At 47.4% G+C, this 19,762-nt stretch overlaps 2 protein-coding genes across 7 annotated transcripts in view; both read right to left on the minus strand.

Annotated features, from left to right (window-relative positions):
• Window positions 1-319: 319 nt before the first annotated feature.
• On the minus strand, window positions 320-12,378 carry LOC311021102 (uncharacterized protein). 5 transcript variants are annotated; one of them, XR_014597974.1, is made up of 5 exons: window positions 10,385-10,494; window positions 9,786-9,937; window positions 6,349-6,974; window positions 698-3,250; window positions 320-491 (listed from the first exon to the last, which is right to left on the minus strand). XR_014597974.1 is itself a non-coding variant. In XM_084021440.1 (4 exons), the coding sequence occupies exons 2-4, from the start codon at window positions 9,789-9,791 to the stop codon at window positions 2,335-2,337; spliced, it is 1,548 nt and encodes a 515-aa protein (XP_083877566.1). In that variant the 5' UTR covers window positions 9,792-9,937; window positions 10,385-10,494; the 3' UTR covers window positions 587-2,334. The 5 variants fall into 5 exon arrangements, 4 of the variants coding, with proteins under 4 accessions (XP_083877566.1, XP_083877568.1, XP_083877567.1 ...); XM_084021440.1 differs by lacking the exon at window positions 320-491 and having other exon boundaries at window positions 587-3,250; XM_084021442.1 differs by lacking the exons at window positions 320-491; window positions 9,786-9,937; window positions 10,385-10,494 and adding an exon at window positions 12,161-12,378 and having other exon boundaries at window positions 587-3,250.
• Window positions 12,379-14,804: 2,426 nt separating this feature from the next.
• The window catches only part of ncoa4 (nuclear receptor coactivator 4), a 12,678-nt gene continuing 7,720 nt past the window's right edge, over window positions 14,805-19,762 (minus strand). The window contains exons 4-11 of one of the 2 annotated variants that reach the window (XM_084021438.1): window positions 19,745-19,762; window positions 19,446-19,554; window positions 19,224-19,268; window positions 18,995-19,117; window positions 18,166-18,891; window positions 17,760-18,041; window positions 17,571-17,663; window positions 14,805-15,966 (exon numbers count right to left, since the gene is read on the minus strand). The exon at window positions 19,745-19,762 is cut by the window's right edge and continues 74 nt beyond it. In XM_084021438.1, coding sequence (XP_083877564.1) covers window positions 15,961-15,966; window positions 17,571-17,663; window positions 17,760-18,041; window positions 18,166-18,891; window positions 18,995-19,117; window positions 19,224-19,268; window positions 19,446-19,554; window positions 19,745-19,762 — 1,402 coding nt within the window. In that variant the 3' untranslated portion in view covers window positions 14,805-15,960. The remainder of the gene's footprint in view (window positions 15,967-17,570; window positions 17,664-17,759; window positions 18,042-18,165; window positions 18,892-18,994; window positions 19,118-19,223; window positions 19,269-19,445; window positions 19,555-19,744) is intronic. The other variant, XM_084021437.1, reaches the window with a different exon arrangement.

Raw genomic sequence — 19,762 nt, forward strand, 5'->3', positions numbered from 1 at the left:
TGTCATAATCATGGATCATGTGTAAAATTAGGCTATTTTTAATGTATGATTTGCGCATGAGGGTGATTGATCACTATTTGACTTTAATAAAGATACCGGCCTGCATGCAATTCTTGTCATCACCATTGAAGCGTGGGGGAACACGCAAGCCCCCCCCCCTCCAATATAAGTGAGCCCCCCGAAAGCCGCGGTATAGTTTACACACTGAACGTATAGTATGTCGGAAAAAGTATTAGGCTTCCATACATTTGTGCTAAACGTTTACTGTCCTTTCAGGACTTCCGTGGAAGAGAAGACACAGAGAGACCGATTCTTTTAAAAGGTTTATTACAAAACGCAAGACAAAACATGTCAACTGGGTTTTTTTTTTTAATTCTATTGGCAAACACGATACAATGACGAACAACCTTTAATCTGCAGGTGAAGCTTCGCTGAAAACCATGAACCCAAGAGAAAAGAAACCAACACAACGTGGATCCAAATGCAAAAACCTGGACAAAGAGAGGTGAACGGCAGCATTAAGGCCCAAAACTGAGAGAACAGAGAGCAGGAAGATGAAGAGCAGGAAGAGGAAGAGCTTCTTCTGGGGATTTCTACGGGAGCTTCGTAGTGCGACGGTCTGCTGCCTACACACACTTATAAATAGGTCACCATTAAATTAAGTCAAATCCAATTCACACAGTAAAATATTACTCACAAGCTGAAAGTGTCACCGGGGGGTTATTTTGTCGGAGGAGGAAGAGCTGGTCCACGTTGGTCCACGTTGGTCCACGACGTCCGTTAGTGTCTTTAATAACCAACAGATTCAGACCTGTCAACTAATAATGTTTCAGAACTAAAATCCCACATTTACCATCAACAGTTCGACCCTTCTGAACAAGTGTTTGTACCCGCTTACAGAATTCAATACTTTGTTTCTTTTAATCAATACATTTTTTTTTTGTCCAAATTTTTTCTGACAGACGTTCCTTTGTGTTTCAGCTTTCTTTTGTCTTTTTAGTAAACTCATCTGGAGTCTTCTAACTCTGAAAATCTAGACGTCTGCTGGAGTCTCTTCCTGTCTGCTTGATGACGGCGTTGCTAAATGATGAAGGTGACAGTGGTGTTGCTATGGTAACGAGGGCAGCTAGACGCTCTCTTGTTATTTACTTGTGAGTCACATTTAAATATTTATATATTACAACATTGTTCCAAATTCATAAATAATTAGTGCAGTTTCCTCTTTGACCTCCACAACACTGCTGGAAAACTACAAATATGGCTGACTAGCTGCAGGTTATAGTCTTCATGCAAACGTTAATGTGGAGGATGCACCGACTCTGACCAATCAGCTCATCTGCTGGGACATCAAAGATATAAAACACAATGAACCAATCACAGCGCTGCACCAATCACAGCGCTGCACCATGAACTTCAGCCAATCAAAATCACTTTGGGGGGAGGACAGAAAACAAACATGGAGAGGAGCTGAAGCGCATAAGACCTGAACCTGATCAGACCTAAACCACATCAGATCTGTACGGAGGTTAAGTAACGACAACGGTAGCCGACACTCGTTATGAAAGAGAGACGCTGTGATCTGATTGGAGCATCAGAGAGGCGGGGCTTGTTGGAGAATATGTGATGAGTTATTTTGTCATCAATAATCCGTAAAAAAATAAACCGGATGCAGTTTTATCGTGACATGAATCTTTTCTGCGGAGACTCCGTTTCCCCTAATGCTCTGCGTGTAGAGTTCTGACCATAGAAACAGAATGAGAGAATATTTTCTGGTTATTTGATGAGTTCAAAGAGAACTACTCTCATTCTCCTTCTATAATTCTGATCCAGAGGTCCCGGGTATCATGGGAAATATATAAGATGACTATAGTTCCCAGCTCTTTCCCCAGGTGGCTGATGGGAAATGGAGTGTAGCGAGGGCAGAATGATAGCAACTTGACAGACAGGTGTGTGTGTGTGTGTGTGTGTGCGTGTGTGTGTCTGTGCGTGTGTGTGTGTGTGTGTGTGTGGGGGGTGGGGGTTTAACACTTTAAATCTAATCCCATCCCGAAAAGCTAACGGTCGGCTACGACCACATGTGGAGATGCCATCGCCATACGACCATATATGGATGTCCTGCTGCTATCTACATCAGAGAAGAATCAACTAGGTCCAGTCCGCAAAACCTGGACAAGTCCAGAATTTGTCCCCAACTGGTCCAGAATTGGTGGAGAACTGGTCTGGAACTTTCCAAAATTAGAACTTTTACAGAACTGGACCCAAGTCAGTGCTGATTCAGAACCAACCCAGAACAGGTCCGGAACAAGGCCGAACCCAGTCCAGTAACGGGTGACGTCACTCGGAGTCGGACTCCAGGGGAGCGGTCTCGTCCAAGACAACTCTCTTCCGGCGCTTGGCGGTGGTGGCTCGGGCCCTCTGCTCCTCCTCCAGGTGGGCCTTCTTGTGGCGGGAGAAGCTGGATGAGTGCATGAAGGTCTTGTTGCAGGCAGCGCAGGTGTAGGTCTTGGTTTTGGTGGTGGAGAGTCCAGTCTTGACATGAAGCTGCTTCTGGTGGTGGTGCTGCTGCTGCAGCTTCCCCCGCCCGCTGCCGTCCGCTGCCCTGTGGGTCTGCTGGTGCCGCGCCAGGCTGGAGGCGTGGCTGAACTGCTTCCCACACTGGCTGCAGGAGTGGCGACCTCCTCCTACTCCACCTCCTCTGATACTCCCTTCTTCCTCAGAGGGGGGGGGGCCCCGTTTGCTGGCCCGGCCTGCCCGGCGGCGGCGGTTCTTCTTGCAGAGCGTGTAGAAGTTGGGCTTGTCGCGGGAGCAGAGCTTGAGGCGGATCTTGAGGTCTGAGGAGCTCTCGCCGAGGTTCTCCTTGCCAGGTGTGTAGTTGTCCAGCAGCTCCTTGACGTGGGTCACCTGGTGCTTGGACAGCTGCGTGGACGTCCTGAAGCTCATGTCGCACTGTGGGCAGGCGTAGAACTTATCGCTACCCTGACTCTCGATGATGGCAGTCGCCGCATGCTGCTGCCGCTGCTGCTGCCGCTGCTGCTGCCGCTTGGTCTTCTTGTTCTTGGTGCCGGCCTTCAGCGAGTGGCGCAGGGCGACCATGTTGGAGCCGAGGGCCAGATCCTTGGGGAGGCCTTTGCCTTTCTTGTGGATGAGCCGGTGGCGAGACAGACTGGAGCTGTGGTTGAACTCCTTGCCACAGATGTTACAGGGGTGAATCCGCCGCTTCCCATGGAGCCGCAGGTGACTCCCCAACATCCTGGAACAATCACACAACATCACAATCAACAATCAACGAGCTGCCAATTATTACAGTGTTAATAATAGCAGTTAGTTGAATAGTTACAGTCACCGCGAAACGTTGTTCCCACCAGCATACAGAGAAGAAGAATCACAACGTTCTGAGCCATCAGAGGCAGAGTAGGGGCGGGCCTTCGTCTCTGATTGGCTCTGACCTGCTTTCATGGCCAGTCCAATCTCCAGACCTGAACCCCAATGAAACCCTCTGGACTGGTTACCTGTCTGTCTCTACATGTCGGCCCCGTGATAGACTGGTTACCTGTCTGTCTCTACATTTCTCCCTGTGATAGACTGGTTACCTGTCTGTCTCTACATGTCTCCCTGTGATAGACTGGTATCCTGTCTGTCTCTACATGTCTCCCTGTGATAGACTGGTTACCTGTCTGTCTCTACATGTCTCCCTGTGATAGACTGGTCACCTGTCTGTCTCTACATGTCAGCCCTGTGATAGACTGGTTACCTGTCTGTCTCTACATGTCGGCCCTGTGATAGACTGGTTACCTGTCTGTCTCTACATGTCTCCCTGTGATAGATTGGTTACCTGTCTGTCTCTACATGTCAGCCCTGTGATAGACTGGTTACCTGTCTGTCTCTACATGTCTCCCTGTGATAGACTGGTTACCTGTCTGTCTCTACATGTCTCCCTGTGATAGACTGGTTACCTGTCTGTCTCTACATGTCTCCCTGTGATAGACTGGTCACCTGTCTGTCTCTACATGTCAGCCCTTTGATAGACTGGTTACCTGTCTGTCTCTACATGTCTCCCTGTGATAGACTGGTTACCTGTCTGTCTCTACATGTCTCCCTGTGATAGACTGGTTACCTGTCTGTCTCTACATGTCAGCCCTGTGATAGACTGGTTACCTGTCTGTCTCTACATGTCCCCCTGTGATAGACTGGTTACCTGTCTGTCTCTACATGTCTCCCTGTGATAGACTGGTTACCTGTCTGTCTCTACATGTCTCTCTGTGATAGACTGGTTACCTGTCTGTCTCTACATGTCTCCCTGTGATAGACTGGTTACCTGTCTGTCTCTACATGTCAGCCCTGTGATAGACTGGTTACCTGTCTGTCTCTACATGTCGGCCCTGTGATAGACTGGTTACCTGTCTGTCTCTACATGTCAGGCCTGTGATAGACTGGTTACCTGTCTGTCTCTACATGTCTCCCTGTGATAGACTGGTTACCTGTCTGTCTCTACATGTCGGCCGTGTGATAGACTGGTTACCTGTCTGTCTCTACATGTCAGGCCTGTGATAGTCCCTTAAAAGGATAAGTGGTTGACGATGGATGGTTGCAAAAAGACAAAAGATCCAATAAGAGAAAACGCCTTGTTGATACCAGAGGTTTAGAGGAGAATGGCCAGACTGGTTGGAGCTGATAGAAAGGCAACAATAACTCAAGCAGGTGAGCATGGTTTAAATTCCAAAGTAACCTGAGTATTGTTGCTGACCACGTCCATCCCTGCAAGACCACAGAGGACCTTCTGATGCTTCTTCCAGCAAGGAACATATCTGGAACATGACAGTGAGTTCACTGGACCAGCATGGCCTCCACAGTCCCCAGACCTGCTTTGGGATGTGGTGGAACTGGAGATTTATATTGTGGATGTGCAGCAGACAAATCTGCAGCAACTACGTGATGCTATCAGGTCAATATGGACCAAAATCTATGACTAAACCTTCCAGCACCTTGTTGAATGCTCGACATGACGCCACAAAGAATTAAGGCAGTTCTGAAGTCCAATCCCCTGAAGGGAGCAGGTCCTTTCCCGTACCAGCCAATAACCTGCCTGAACAACACGGACGCTGATGACAGACATCACTGGGGCTAAGATGAGGACGCACATGGATCAATACATGAGCAGGACCCAGAAAGGAGCTGGTAGTAGCACCAAAGCAGCCAAACACCTAAGCAGTCAGACTGTAAGACCAGACAGACCACTGATCCACATCACCAGGATCTGTTGGTCTGGTCTGATGGTATCCAAGAGAGGCGAGGTGACCACCACTTGAAGGGGTTGAATTACCCAGAAGGTAACATAGATGTGCGGGTCAGCTACAAATACCTTGGAGTCCAGCAAGCAAATGGAAACCATGAAGAGGCTGTAAGAAAGTCAGCCATCACGGTGGACCAACACCAGAGGACCAAGCAGACATGGTGGTGGACCAACACCAGAGGACCTAGCAGACATGGTGGTGGACCAACACCAGAGGACCAAGCAGACATGGTGGTGGACCCACACCAGAGGACCTAGCAGACATGGTGGTGGACCAACACCAGAGGACCTAGCAGACATGGTGGTGGACCAACAGCAGAGGACCAACCAGACATGGTGGTGGACCAACACCAGAGGACAAAGCAGACATGGTGGTGGACCAACACCAGAGGACCTAGCAGACATGGTGGTGGACCAACACCAGAGGACCTAGCAGACATGGTGGTGGACCAACACCAGAGGACCTAGCAGACATGGTGGTGGACCAACACCAGAGGACCTAGCAGACATGGTGGTGGACCAACAGCAGAGGACCAACCAGACATGGTGGTGGACCAACACCAGAGGACAAAGCAGACATGGTGGTGGACCAACAGCAGAGGACCAACCAGACATGGTGGTGGACCAACACCAGAGGACAAAGCAGACATGGTGGTGGACCAACACCAGAGGACCTAGCAGACATGGTGGTGGACCAACACCAGAGGACAAAGCAGACATGGTGGTGGACCAACACCAGAGGACCTAGCAGACATGGTGGTGGACCAACACCAGAGGACCAACCAGACATGGCGGTGGTGGACCAACACCAGAGGACCAACCAGACATGGCGGTGGTGGACCAACACCAGAGGACCAACCAGACATGGCGGTGGTGGACCAACACCAGAGGACCAACCAGACATGGCGGTGGTGGACCAACGCCAGAGGACCAACCAGACATGGCGGTGGTGGACCAACACCAGAGGACCAAGCAGACATGGCGGTGGTGGACCAACACCAGAGGACCAAGCAGAGAATGACTGTTGGTAGGAATAATGATAATGGTGGTTTACAGACCTGCTGCCTTTGAAGCTCATCCCACAGTGGGGGCAGGTGTAGCGCGCCTCCTGGTGCGTGGGCTCCAGCGCCCGGACAGCGGGCGGCGCTGCCCCACTGCTCTTCCCCGTGTGCGTCTGCTGGTGGCGGTACAGACTGGAGGCGTGGCTGTAACACTTCCCGCAGTAGCTGCAGCGGTACTGCCGCTCATCAGGCTCAAAATCAGCCAGGTCCGAGTCCACCTCGGCGTCCAGCTGGCTGCTCCCAGCCTCCACCAGCACCTCCTGCTCCTCCTCGGTGTCCTCCTCGTCCTCGTCAGAGTCTGTCTTTATCTCCACACTCTGCTCCGTCACCTCGCAGGGGTACACCTCCTCGTAGGGGGCGAAGAAGGCCTCGTCAGCCTCGATCTTCAGCTGGTCCGCCGTCAGGTCTGCCGGGTCCTCGGAGTCCTTCTTCACACAGGAGATGGTGAACTTGGAGCCCACCTCGGCCCACTTCACCACGTACTCGATGGGCTGCGTGTCCAGCTCCACCGTGATGAAGTCTGCACCCAGAGCATCGGACTCCGAGACCACCAGCTCCGTCTCCGAGTCCTCCATCCTGAACCGTGGGAGGCCGGGGGAGGAGCAAGAGGAGCAGCTACAGCCCTGTGGGGGGAGGAGGAGGAAGAGACAACAGATGAGGAGGAGGAGGAGCAAGAGGAGACAACAGATGAGGAGGGAGAGGAGGGAACAGATGAGGAGGAGGGGGAGGGAGAGGAGACAACAGATGAGGAGGGAGAGGAGGGAACAGATGAGGAGGAGGGGGAGGGAGAGGAGACAACAGATGAGGAGGGAGAGGAGGGAACAGATGAGGAGGAGGGGGAGGGAGAGGAGACAACAGATGAGGAGGGAGAGGAGGGAACAGATGAGGAGGAGGGGGAGGGAGAGGAGACAACAGATGAGGAGGGAGAGGAACAGGAGGGAACAGATGAGGAGGAAGAGGAACAGGAGGGAACAGATGAGGAGAAGGAGGAGCAAGAGGAGACAACAGATGAGGAGGGAGAGGAGGGAACAGATGAGGAGGAGGGGGAGGGAGAGGAGACAACAGATGAGGAGGAAGAGGAACAGGAGGGAACAGATGAGGAGGAAGAGGAGACAACAGATGAGGAGGAAGAGGAACAGGAGGGAACAGATGAGGAGGAAGAGGGGAGGAAGAGGAGACAACAGATGAGGAGGAAGAGGAACAGGAGGGAACAGATGAGGAGGAAGAAGAGGGAACAGATGAGGAGGAGGAGGAAACAACAGATCAGGAGGAGACAACAGATGAGGAGCAGGACAAAGAGGAGACAACAGTGGAGGAGGATGAAGAGGAGACAACAGATGAGGAGGAAGAGGAGAGAACAGATGAGGAGGAGGACATAACAGATGAGGTGAAGGAAACACCAGATGAGGAGGAGGAAAAGGAGAGAACATATGATAAAGAGGAGGAAACAACAGATGAGGAAAAGGAGGAGCAGGAAGAGGACACAACAGAGGAGGAGACAACAGATGAGGAGGGGGAAGAGGAGGCAACAGATGAGAAGGAGGAAGAGGAGGCAACAGATGAGGAGGAGGAAAAGGAGGCAACAGATGATGACGAGGAGGAGGAGACAACAGATGAGGAGGAGATAACAGATGAGGAGAAGGAAACACCAGATGAGGAGGAGGAAGAGGAGACAACAGATGATGAAGAGGAGGAAACAACAGATGAGGAAGAGGAGAGATCAGATGAGGAGGAGGAGACAACAGAGGAGGAGGAGGAGACAATAGAGGAGGAAGATGAGACAACAGATGAGGAGGAGGAGGAAGATGAGACAACAGAGGAGGAGGAGGAGGAAGATGAGACAACAGAGGAGGAGGAGGAGACAACAGATGAGGAGGAGGAGTAGAAGGAGACAACAGGTGATGATGAGGAGAAGACAACAGATGATGAGGAGAAGACAAAAGATGATGATGAGGAGAAGACAACAGATTATGAGGAGGAGGAGACAACAGATGAGGAGTAGGAGGAGACTACAGATCAGGAGGAAGAAGAGGAGACAACACATGAGAAGGAGACAACAGATGAGGAGTAGGAGGAGACAACAGATGAGGAGGAGACAACAGAGGAAGAAGAGGAGGAGACAACGATGAGGAGGAGGAGGAGGAGGAAACAATAGCTGAGTAGGAGGAGACAACAAATGATAAGGAGGAGAAGGAGACAACAGATGAGAAGGAGGAGGAAACAACAGCTGAGAAGGAGGAGGAAACAACAGCTGAGGAAGAGGCAACAACAGAGGCGGAGGAATCAACAGAGGAGGCGGAGGAGGAGAAAGAGTAGACAAGAGATGATGAGGATGAGGAGACAATAGATGAAGAGGAAACAACAGATGAGGAGGGCGAGAAGGAAGAGGAGACAACAGATGAGGAGCAGGAAGAAGAGGAGACAACATTGGAGGAGTATGAGGAGAGGAGGAGGAAGAGACAACAGATGAGGAGGAAGAAGAGGAGACAACAGAGGAGGAAGAGGAGACTACAGAGGAGGAAGAGGAGACTACAGAGGAAGAGGAGACAACAGATGAGGAGGAGGAGACAACAGAGGAGGAGGAAAAAGAGGCAAGAGATGAGGAGGAGAAGAGACAATAGAGGAGGAATAGTAGGAGACTACAGATGAGGAGGAAGAAGAGGAGACAACATATGAGGAGGTGGAGACAACAGATGATGAGGAGGAGACAACAGGTGATGAGTAGGAGAAGACAACAGATGATGAGGAGGAGGAGGAGACAACAGATGAGGAGGAGGAGCAGCTACAGCTCTAAGGGAGTAGGAGGAGACAACAGGTGAGCAGGAGGAGGTGGTGGTGGTGACTCTGAGGACCCGTCGAGGTCACATGTCATTTCCTTATTTGGAGATTGTGTTTATAGAGACAGATATCGTACGTTTTCATTCGTAATTATTATTGTTGTGAGTGAGCAGCTGTAGTGTATTTATTATTATATGAATTGAGATGAATGAGATTTACATCTGTAAGAACATCAATAAATACATGATATACATATTCATTTCTTTGATTCTGCCTCATCACATCTTAGACATTAATTTAAATGTTTATTTAACATTTACATTTCTCAGTGATTAATCGATTAGTGAAACCAATCAGTTGTTTAGAAGCTCTTTAGAATCACAATTATTTAGACGTTTGGATACTAAATTATGAAAAAATTAAATCAAGCAACAATCAATTAAATATTAAAATGAACCATATTATTTGTTGGAGAACAAAGAACAGGGCTGAGGCCAGTTTGACTGACCATCACTGACCAAATAAGGTCCACATTCAGTGATGTCACCGTCAATAATGAAGACAGGTGACAACAGAAGTTTTTAATATTCATAACATGGTGAAAATGAGTTTCATAACGTCACGGATGTTAATAACATCACGCTGCTCTGCGACACCTTCATTCCCGGTTTTAACGTCCAACCATCCTCCGCCGAACTCCCTTCAAAAATCCGTCATTTTAATGCGTCCCGGCGCGCCAGGAGCCCGCCGAGGCGACGCGGGGACGTTGCCCATTCAGCCAATTGTTTTCCCTCTTCAGTCCAGGAGGCTTTAAATTAAACAAGCAGAGGTTTCATTAGATTTAATATCAACATACATGACAGCTCTCCTCGTTATTGCCATGGTTGCTTCCCGCCGAACATCCCGAGGGCGGTTGCAGGCAGCGTATCCATTATTACAGACGGCATTTCTATCAAATATGGATCTTATTTCAAGGTTCTCTGAACGCCGAAATCATTACAACATCCTTCCGTTTTAAAACGTCTTGAATCGTTTTCTACATTGTTTTCTGTTGGTCGCTAAGCGAGGACGTTTTTAACGGTGGGGTTTTTGAGTGGAGTTCCGGGGCTCGGTCGGGCTCGGTGTCAGTGATGAGGAAGCTGCGGAGGGATTTTCTCTTCCCTCAACGTAAACTGTCAAAATAAAAGAGCGAACCGCGGAATAAACGACGCGAACCGGATTTGACGGTGAAACGCTTCGGGATTCGGTTACTCACCGAGCTTTCGACGGCGAAACAGCAGCATAAACGTTAAAATTTTACCGGTGAAGAGGGTCACAATAAACAGGAAGCAGGGTACGTGGACACAAAGCATTGTGGGAAAGGATTAAATGGCTGCGAAGAACGGAAGTACGGTGGATCGTCCTTCAAAATAAAACCACAATTGGGGGGGGGGGGGGGGGGGGGGGGGGAGCAAAATAAATAAGCGAAATAAAGCAAAAATGATATAAGATATGAAATATAAATAAAGCAAAGTAAAAGACATGTAAAATGAAATGCAGTTAAATAGAATATAAAATACTGGACAATGAGAAAATACAATTAAAGTCAAAAACTGTAAAGAGCCAAAAGTTATGAAATCATTTCATTTAAATGTGACGTTTGTTTCTTTGTTTTAGTTATAAAGTTATAAATATCTGTACAAATAATTCGTATATATATATATATATATATATATATATATATATATATATATATATATATATATATATATATATATATGTATGTATGTTTGGGGACGGCCCCTTCCTGTTCCAACATGACTGTGCACCAGTGCACAAAGCAAGCTCCATAAAGACCTGGAGGAGAGAGTTTGGTGTGGATGAACCTGACTGGTCTACACAGAGTCCTGACCTCAACCCCATAGAACACCTGTGGGATGAATTAGAGTAGAGACTGAGAGCCAGGCCTTCCCTCCAACATCAGTGTGACCTCACAAATACACTTCTGGAAGAACGGTCAGGAAAGGCAGGTGAGCAGATACTTTTGGCAATATAGTGGATATATATATATATATATATATATATATATATATATATATATATATATATATATATATATATATATATATATATATATATATATTAATGACATATACATATATAAACACATATATATGTATATGTGTGTATGTATGTATATATACATTTATGTATGTGTATATATATATATATATATATACATACATGTGTATATACATATATATTTGATCAGTTCTCGTTCTGTCAATAAATGAGAGGGAGAGGAGGAGGAAGGGGAAATGATGAGGATGAAGTTGTGGATGATGAAGAGGAGGATTAGTTTGATGAAGAGCATTACGACGAGGATGATGAAGAGGATGAGATTGATGAAGAGCATGAGGAGCACAAAGAGGAGGAGGATGAAGAGGAGGATGAGGAGGATGATGAAGAGCATGAAGAGGAGGGTGAGGAGGATGAAGAGCATGAAGGAGGGTGAGGAGGATGATGAAGAGCATGAAGAGGAGGGTGAGGAGCATGAAGAGGAGGATGAGGAGGAGGGTGAGGAGGATGATGAAGAGCATGAAGAGGAGGGTGAGGAGAATGAAGAGCATGAAGAGGAGGTGAGGGTGATGAGGATGAAGAGGAGGGTGAGGAGGATGAAGAGCATGAAGAGGAGGTGAGGGTGATGAGGATGAAGAGGAGGGTGAGGAGGATGAAGAGGATGAAGAGGAGGGTGAGGAGGATGAAGAGCATGAAGAGGAGGTGAGGGTGATGAGGATGAAGAGGATGAAGAGGAGGGTGAGGAGGATGAAGAGCATGAAGAGGAGGGTGATGAAGAGCAGCAGCCAATACTGAGGCCTCCTCAGTTCTTCCTCACCGCGTCTCTTCTCACCATGAACGGTTTTCTTACGTTAACACACACACACGCACGCACACGCGCACGCACACACACACACGCACACACACACGCCGCCTCGGTTTTCTTCGTTTCTCCGGTCAAATCACGAGGATCGTTTCCAACACAAACACTCACGGTTGAACCCGGAACGTTCCCGCGTCTCCCGGTTCTCCGGTTCGGCCTCTGTGAGAACGCGTCGGTGGTCTCCGCCGCAGCTCAGTCACATCCAGCCGGAGAGCAGCGGCAGCCCGTCGGCTAGCAACCGCTGCTGCGACGTCCCGGTGGAGCGGAGCGGCACGGCGCGGCGCGGTGCGGCACGCGGCCCGGCAGAGTGGACGGGACGTTGCGGCTCAGAGGCGGCAGTCGGAGAACCGGGCGGATCCTCTCCGTCCTGTGATTGGTTGAGCTCCTGCGCAACCTTCTCGGTGCATCAAATCTGATTGGCTAGCGGACAGAAAACCCGCAAACTGTGCAGCCAAATGTCGCGAGGTGTCGTGAAGCTTCATAACGTCCCATATGTGACGGTTTGTAATGAAAACAATTGCCGTTTCAGGATTTCTCTGTATTTGAAACGAGAATCTGTGGGCTGAATGTTTGTAATCGTGTTTTGAGGAATAACTGAGATGGGCATGGTGAACCCCGTGGAAAAATCAGTGGCTTTTATGTTTTCTCGCCTCGAATATTGATTTTGCACAATTATTGTCATATCAGGAATTATTTACAGTCCCCGTAGGCTTCTGGTAAATTCTGCATTAAAATAAAAATGATCAAACTTTTCATTGTTTGAGACAATCAAAGGTTCAATTTCTAGCTTCACTCCGAGTTTGTAGCCCCATCGTGTGGTCTTTATGAGGCCGTGTCTCCGATCAGGACTCTGTTCAACGAGACAAACGGAGCTGCATGAAGGAACTGAGTTTATATGGAGCGTCATAACAGCGAGACGTCCTTTATAGAACACGAGTCCGCACAGCTGAGTGACGTGGGTCATGTGACCGCGGTCTACTTCCTGTACAACTTACTTCCTGCATAGAGTGCCGAAGCGGAAGCAGGAAGTAACGGCGCCATGGGTCCTTTCGGAGCGAAAAAAATGAATGGTGTTCAATGGACGGAAAATAATTATTATCTGATCCCCCGGTCGTTATGCCTTGGATTACACAAATGTTGTTTATAGGCTTAAATTATAATTTTCCATGTCAAGAGTTTGACCGTTTATTGTGCAATTCTTCAGTTAAAATTCATTGAGAAAACACAATGATAAAGACTACATGTTGTGTCGCGTATGTGACGTCACGTCATCGCCCTTTTCCCTCCCCATCGGCGAAGTTGAGGCTCTCCACATGACCCGACTTATAGTGGTTCTCCCCCCTTTCGATACTTTTATTCTGCCCTTGGAAAAAAGCGGTGAAGTGGAGCAGAGAAACAGCCATCTCGGCGGACTTCGGACTCGGCGGGTGGTGACGTATATCATTCGCGACGAGAACAGCGAGGAGCTGTAGTTCACAAAGCGGCTCACACAAAACCTAACTTTATCAAAACTCTTCGCGCTTAATTGTCGTCTTCTTTGCGTGAAAAATTTTCTTTAAATATCACAAAGAACATATGTGAAATCCATGGCACAATTCAAACGGGACCAGAAAATAATTTGTATCTACCCATTGAATCGCATTGATATTTTTTTGCTTTTGAGGACCCATGTCCCGGAAATGGAGGGGCGGGACTTCACCACTCTATTCATTTGTGAAGATGAACACGTGAGCCGAACTTCCTTTTGGACTACAAAAATACATCATCACTGCAGCACTATGGGTGTCAGCGACGTCGGAGTTAACCCTTCATATCTTAGTTTCTTTGAATATTAATAAACAACACAGAGGTTGTGTTCCTCTGAATTACTTCACATTCTACTCCATCGTGTTGATGAATAAAAGCTGAAAAATAACGTCAACAATAAAACGACAGTGAAACTCTGACGGGTGTGCAGTAGAGTAGTAAGTAGAATAACAGATGAATGAGGGAAGGGAAGCTGCAGTGAATCACCACCAGGCGGCGCTCTCTGCCTTCAGATCAGCGTCAGAGCGTGACGTCTACATCACTCACGTGACTTCATGTTTGAGTAAAAAAAATCAAGATTGAAACTACAACTGCATTTACAGAATAAAAATCACAAAAGTATCCCAGACTCACCTGGACCCGGACAGACTAGACCCTCAGCTGGCTCACGTCCCGTTTGATCCCAGACTCACCTGGACCCGGACAGACTAGACCCTCAGCTGGCTCACGTCCCGTTTGATCCCAGACTCACCTGGACCCGGACAGACTAGACCCTCAGTTGGCTCACGTCCCGTTTGATCCCAGACTCACCTGGACAGTAAAAACAGAACTGGTCTATGTTCCTGGAACATGAATCCATTTTTTTCTGCAGGGAATTGTTTTTTCCAGCATCTGCTCTTATTTTGAAAGTTCATCATTTCTCTCCGATTCTGTCACAATTAAAGTGCGTTTCCTGTTGATGTCAGAGGATCAGAAAGGTTGAAGTTGATAAGTGAATAAAGAACTACAGGACTTGTTATACTTAAGTAAATGTAACTTACAGGACTGTTAGTGGATACAAATGGCAACTTCAAAATAAAATAACTTCATTAAAAGGTGGAACTGGAAACCTTCAGAGTAAAGTCCCAAACCTTTCAGCAGCAAACAGTGATGTCACAGACACAGTGATGATGTCAGCAGCTTTTATTATGGTAGAATATCATAAAGTACTGATAACAACCTGCGCATCCCCACCCCCAGCCCCCCCCAAAAAACAAAACAAATCTCCAGAGCTTCAGAAAAAGAGCACCACTCACTGCTGACGTGAGTCATGTGACCTGACAGACTGCAGCATGCGTCTTCTAGAGGCACTCTGGGTAATAGGGTTATTTAGTTGGTTTGACAATGTTGTCCCTTATTGGTTGGAGAACAGGATGCATCCAAGAACAAACACATATCGACGGATATGCCACCGAGGTACGTTCACACTAAATGTTAAGTGAACTTTCAGCGTGTGTTATTCACAAGTTTGACCACAGGATCAGTTGTGTTCATTCACAGAGGTGCTCAGTGGATTTCACTGGATTCACTGGATCCCGGAAGACCCACGTGGGCTGGTTCACCACAGCTGGAGGACCCAGAATAAAGTATTGATCTGTGATTTAATATCAATAACCAGATGAAAAGGATGCTGAAATAACTCCATCATGATGGTGATCAGTAAAAAGTGCTGAGTCATGCTTTGTTAGGTCTGTCTGTAAGACCACAAGATAACTACTGTTAAAACGCTGGTTTTCTGAATGGAGTCTGGTCCATCAACACTCCAAATAAGGTCATGTAGACATAAATACGATGTCAATGCTGAGAGGTTTGTGTTGTTCAGGTTTTATTTCTGTGAAACACTACTGAGCATGTGCAGCGCAGAAAGCAGTGATGTAAGCAGTGATGTAAGCAGCCTAGACAGGAAGTAGATCTCTGTGGTTCTTCACAGGAAAACCAGAGAAGAAGAAAAGAAACATTCAAACCCAACAATTCTGTTACATTAAGAAATAAAATAAAATTATTAAAATGATGCTCCATTAAAATAAAAACTAAACTAAAGTTTAGTTTAGTTTAGGGGCGGGCTTTTAAGCCCGCCCCTTCAAAGGGACCATGTCACTCAGACACCACACCCTCTCCTCCAATCAGGATCAGCTGATGAAATGCATTCTGGGACACGTTTACGTTCGTTAGCGATTAATTGCGTTATTGTTAAGAGACAATCAGCTGAAGTCCAATTAAAAGAAGAAAAACAACTAATTAATGAAGGAGATTCAATGTTTGCACTTTAAAATGACATCATCGAGTCCATCAGGTGGTAAGAAGAAGCATCGCCCTCCTCTTCATCATCATCATCCTTCTCCTCATCACATCTGAAAAAAAAAGGAACATTACACCACAAACAGACTGAAGTTAAAGGAACATTACACCACAAACAGACTGAAGTTAAAGGAGCAATACACCACAAACAGACTGAAGTTAAAGGAGCATTACACCACAAACAGACTGAAGTTAAAGGAGCATTACACCACAAACAGACTGAAGTTAAAGGAGCATTACACCACAAACAGACTGAAGTTAAAGGAACATTACACCACAAACAGACTGAAGTTAAAGGAGCAATACACCACAAACAGACTGAAGTTAAAGGAGCATTACACCACAAACAGACTGAAGTTAAAGGAACATTACACCACAAACAGACTGAAGTTAAAGGAACATTACACCACAAACAGACTGAAGTTAAAGGAGCAATACACCACAAACAGACTGAAGTTAAAGGAGCAATACACCACAAACAGACTGAAGTTAAAGGAACATTACACCACAAACAGACTGAAGTTAAAGGAACATTACACCACAAACAGACTGAAGTTAAAGGAGCATTACACCACAAAAAAACTGAAGTTAAAGGAACATTACACCACAAACAGACTGAAGTTAAAGGAGCATTACACCACAAACAGACTGAAGTTAAAGGAACATTACACCACAAACAGACTGAAGTTAAAGGAACATTACACCACAAACAGACTGAAGTTAAAGGAGCATTACACCACAAACAGACTGAAGTTAAAGGAGCAATACACCACAAACAGACTGAAGTTAAAGGAACATTACACCACAAACAGACTGAAGTTAAAGGAGCAATACAACCCAAACAGACTGAAGTTAAAGGAACATTACACCACAAACAGACTGAAGTTAAAGGAACATTACACCACAAACAGACTGAAGTTAAAGGAGCATTACACCACAAACAGACTGAAGTTAAAGGAGCATTACACCACAAACAGACTGAAGTTAAAGGAACATTACACCACAAACAGACTGAAGTTAAAGGAGCAATACAACCCAAACAGACTGAAGTTAAAGGAACATTACAACCCAAACAGACTGAAGTTAAAGGAACATTACACCACAAACAGACTGAAGTTAAAGGAGCAATACAACCCAAACAGACTGAAGTTAAAGGAACATTACAACCCAAACAGACTGAAGTTAAAGGAGCATTACAACCCAAACAGACTGAAGTTAAAGGAGCATTACAACCCAAACAGACTGAAGTTAAAGGAACATTACAACCCAAACAGACTGAAGTTAAAGGAGCATTACAACCCAAACAGACTGAAGTTAAAGGAACATTACACCACAAACAGACTGAAGTTAAAGGAGCAATACAACCCAAACAGACTGAAGTTAAAGGAACATTACAACCCAAACAGACTGAAGTTAAAGGAGCATTACAACCCAAACAGACTGAAGTTAAAGGAGCATTACACCACAAACAGACTGAAGTTAAAGGAGCAATACAACCCAAACAGACTGAAGTTAAAGGAGCATTACAACCCAAACAGACTGAAGTTAAAGAAACATTACACCACAAACAGACTGAAGTTAAAGGAACATTAAAACCCAAACAGACTGAAGTTAAAGGAACATTACACCACAAACAGACAGACAGACATGGACTTACCTGTTCAGCAGATTTGTGCAGCCACTTCTCTTTGTCTCCGCCCACCTTCATGCAGGAGAACAGGTCACAGACAAACGGCAGCGCCAGACGCTCCTAACAGGAAATGAACACAGAGGAAGTCTCTCAGCACACTGAAGTGAACAACATGCTGCCATGCCACATGTGTACTGGTCTTTGTAGTCATGTTACCTGAGCCTGACTCCTCTTCTTCAGCAGCCATTTGTTCTCCTCCACTGTTGGGGAGGGCTGACCTCCTGACCCTTGAATCTGTGCTGGAAGCACCCAGAGATCTGGATCCAGAGGGCACTGGAACGGAGAGGAGGGGAACTTGAACTGGGAGCTGTGCTCCTCCCTGCTGGCCTTCTCCTCAGGAGCCACCCAGCCAGAGAGGGAGGAGGCGAGGGAGGTGGTGAGAGTCCTGCTAGAGGGGGTCTTGGTGGGGTGGAGCCAGGCCTCTAGGATGGCCTGAACCTGAGGAGACACAAGAAACTGTGATGGACTGTCTTCATTGTCTTCTGTCACTTTATCAATCAATCAATCGTCAAGATAATTGTTATTGTCAAGGACGTCACAACATTGGGAGATAAAGTATCACCTTCTGCTCCTGTTCCCTGTGCAGGGTGGGCGGGGCGTTCTTGGCTTCCTTGGCTGTGGGCGGGGCGTTTTTGGCTTCCTTGACGGTGGACGGGGCGTTCTTGGCTACAGGGACCCCGTTCTTGTCCCGTCCATCCTGTTTGAGCAGCCAGAGGTTCAGAGCTTCTTTCCCACAGTTCTCCTCACAGATGCAGTCGGAGTAGGTGGAGCAGACCTCGTTGGCCCTGCAGGTCTGCTGCAACGGCACCACCTGCTGCAGCCATGTCTCCATGGACGCTGCCGTTGTCACAGGAATCGCTGGGAGTGCAGGGAAGGCGGGTGGGGTTTTCAGGCACTTGAGCTGGCCCAGATTCTCGATCTCCAAGGCCTTGGTGGTCTGGCAGCAGGAGGAGCAGTCGGCGGGGGGGCAGATGGACTCCACCAACCAATCACTAGAAGACCAGCCATCCTCAAACGGCTTCAACACCTGCCGCCACCGCTCTGCGTCTGACGTGGTCTCCATGGCAACGGTTGGTGGGGTGATGAGCCAGTCGCTCATCTCCTCGTCCTCCGGAGTGACGGTGAACTCTGATTCGTCTATCTTCTCGATGGAGAAGGAGGAGCTGCAGCTGCTGTTGGTGCGCTCCCTGCTGACGGGGCTCTGTTCCTGGAGGAGCCACGCCTCCAGGTCTTGGAGCTGACCCCAGGCCTGCAGGAAGTCCACCGAGGCCAGGACGGGACAGGAAGTCTGACACAAACATCGTAATAATAATAAACATTACTACATCAGTGTAACAGCAACATGGCATTATTATAACATGTTTATATATATTAATGCTCGTCTCCCTCACCTTGCTGTCCTTGTGTACCATCAGCCAATCCTGAGGATTCTTGCTGGACTGGTAACCAACAGGAGCACAGCTTGATGGAGGAGTTCCCAGCAGCCAGTCGCCTAGAGCTCTGTTCTCCATCTTCTGATCAAACACACATGAAACCACATTTCACCTTCCTGCTCCTTCAAGACGTTTAGAAACTGCAGATCACAGGTGAGTCCGTCCGTCTACCTGCTGGAGCACTCACCTGTTTCTTGATTGGACAGCTCTCAGAGGACACACCCTCCACCAGCTGTCAACAGGAAGGACACAAAACACCTGATCATCATCATCATCATCGACGACATCATCACGTCCTCGGACAACAACTGTGTGTGTTATGTACATGTACGGCTATCTTTTTGGGGACCATCAGAGTGGTAGACCTTAGTTCGGGTTAGAGTTAGTTCCACGTTGGTGTGTGTGTTACCTGAGCCGTGATGCTACCAAAGGAGGTGATTGCCTGCCTCAGAGAGCGAGCGTCAGCATGGAAACTTATCTCAGGTGTTTCCTCAGGTGTGAGACTCAGAGAGGACAACCTGCACGCACAGGAGGGGAAAACAAACACACCCAGTCACCTTCATATCCTGTCCATCACATCACTGCTTCATGGTTTCCACATGAACAGTATTTGGAAAGAATCTAGAGATTTATTTCCTCCTCAGCTCCATGACGACTAGATAATTGTTGTTGTTATTATTAATGTGAATCATTCTTGTGTGTAGTTACTTCTCCATGCAGCTGGTC

Source organism: Eutrigla gurnardus (assembly GCF_963514095.1).
Source record: "Eutrigla gurnardus genome assembly, chromosome: 11".
In the NCBI taxonomy this organism is placed as follows: Eukaryota; Metazoa; Chordata; class Actinopteri; order Perciformes; family Triglidae; genus Eutrigla; species Eutrigla gurnardus.

Coding starts and splice junctions, on each gene's coding strand:
- LOC311021102 (XM_084021440.1), bottom strand. Junction 3,251..6,348: donor ATGAGCTTCAAAGGCAGCAG/GTCTGTAAACCA, acceptor TGATTGTTCCAG/GATGTTGGGGAGTCACCTGC.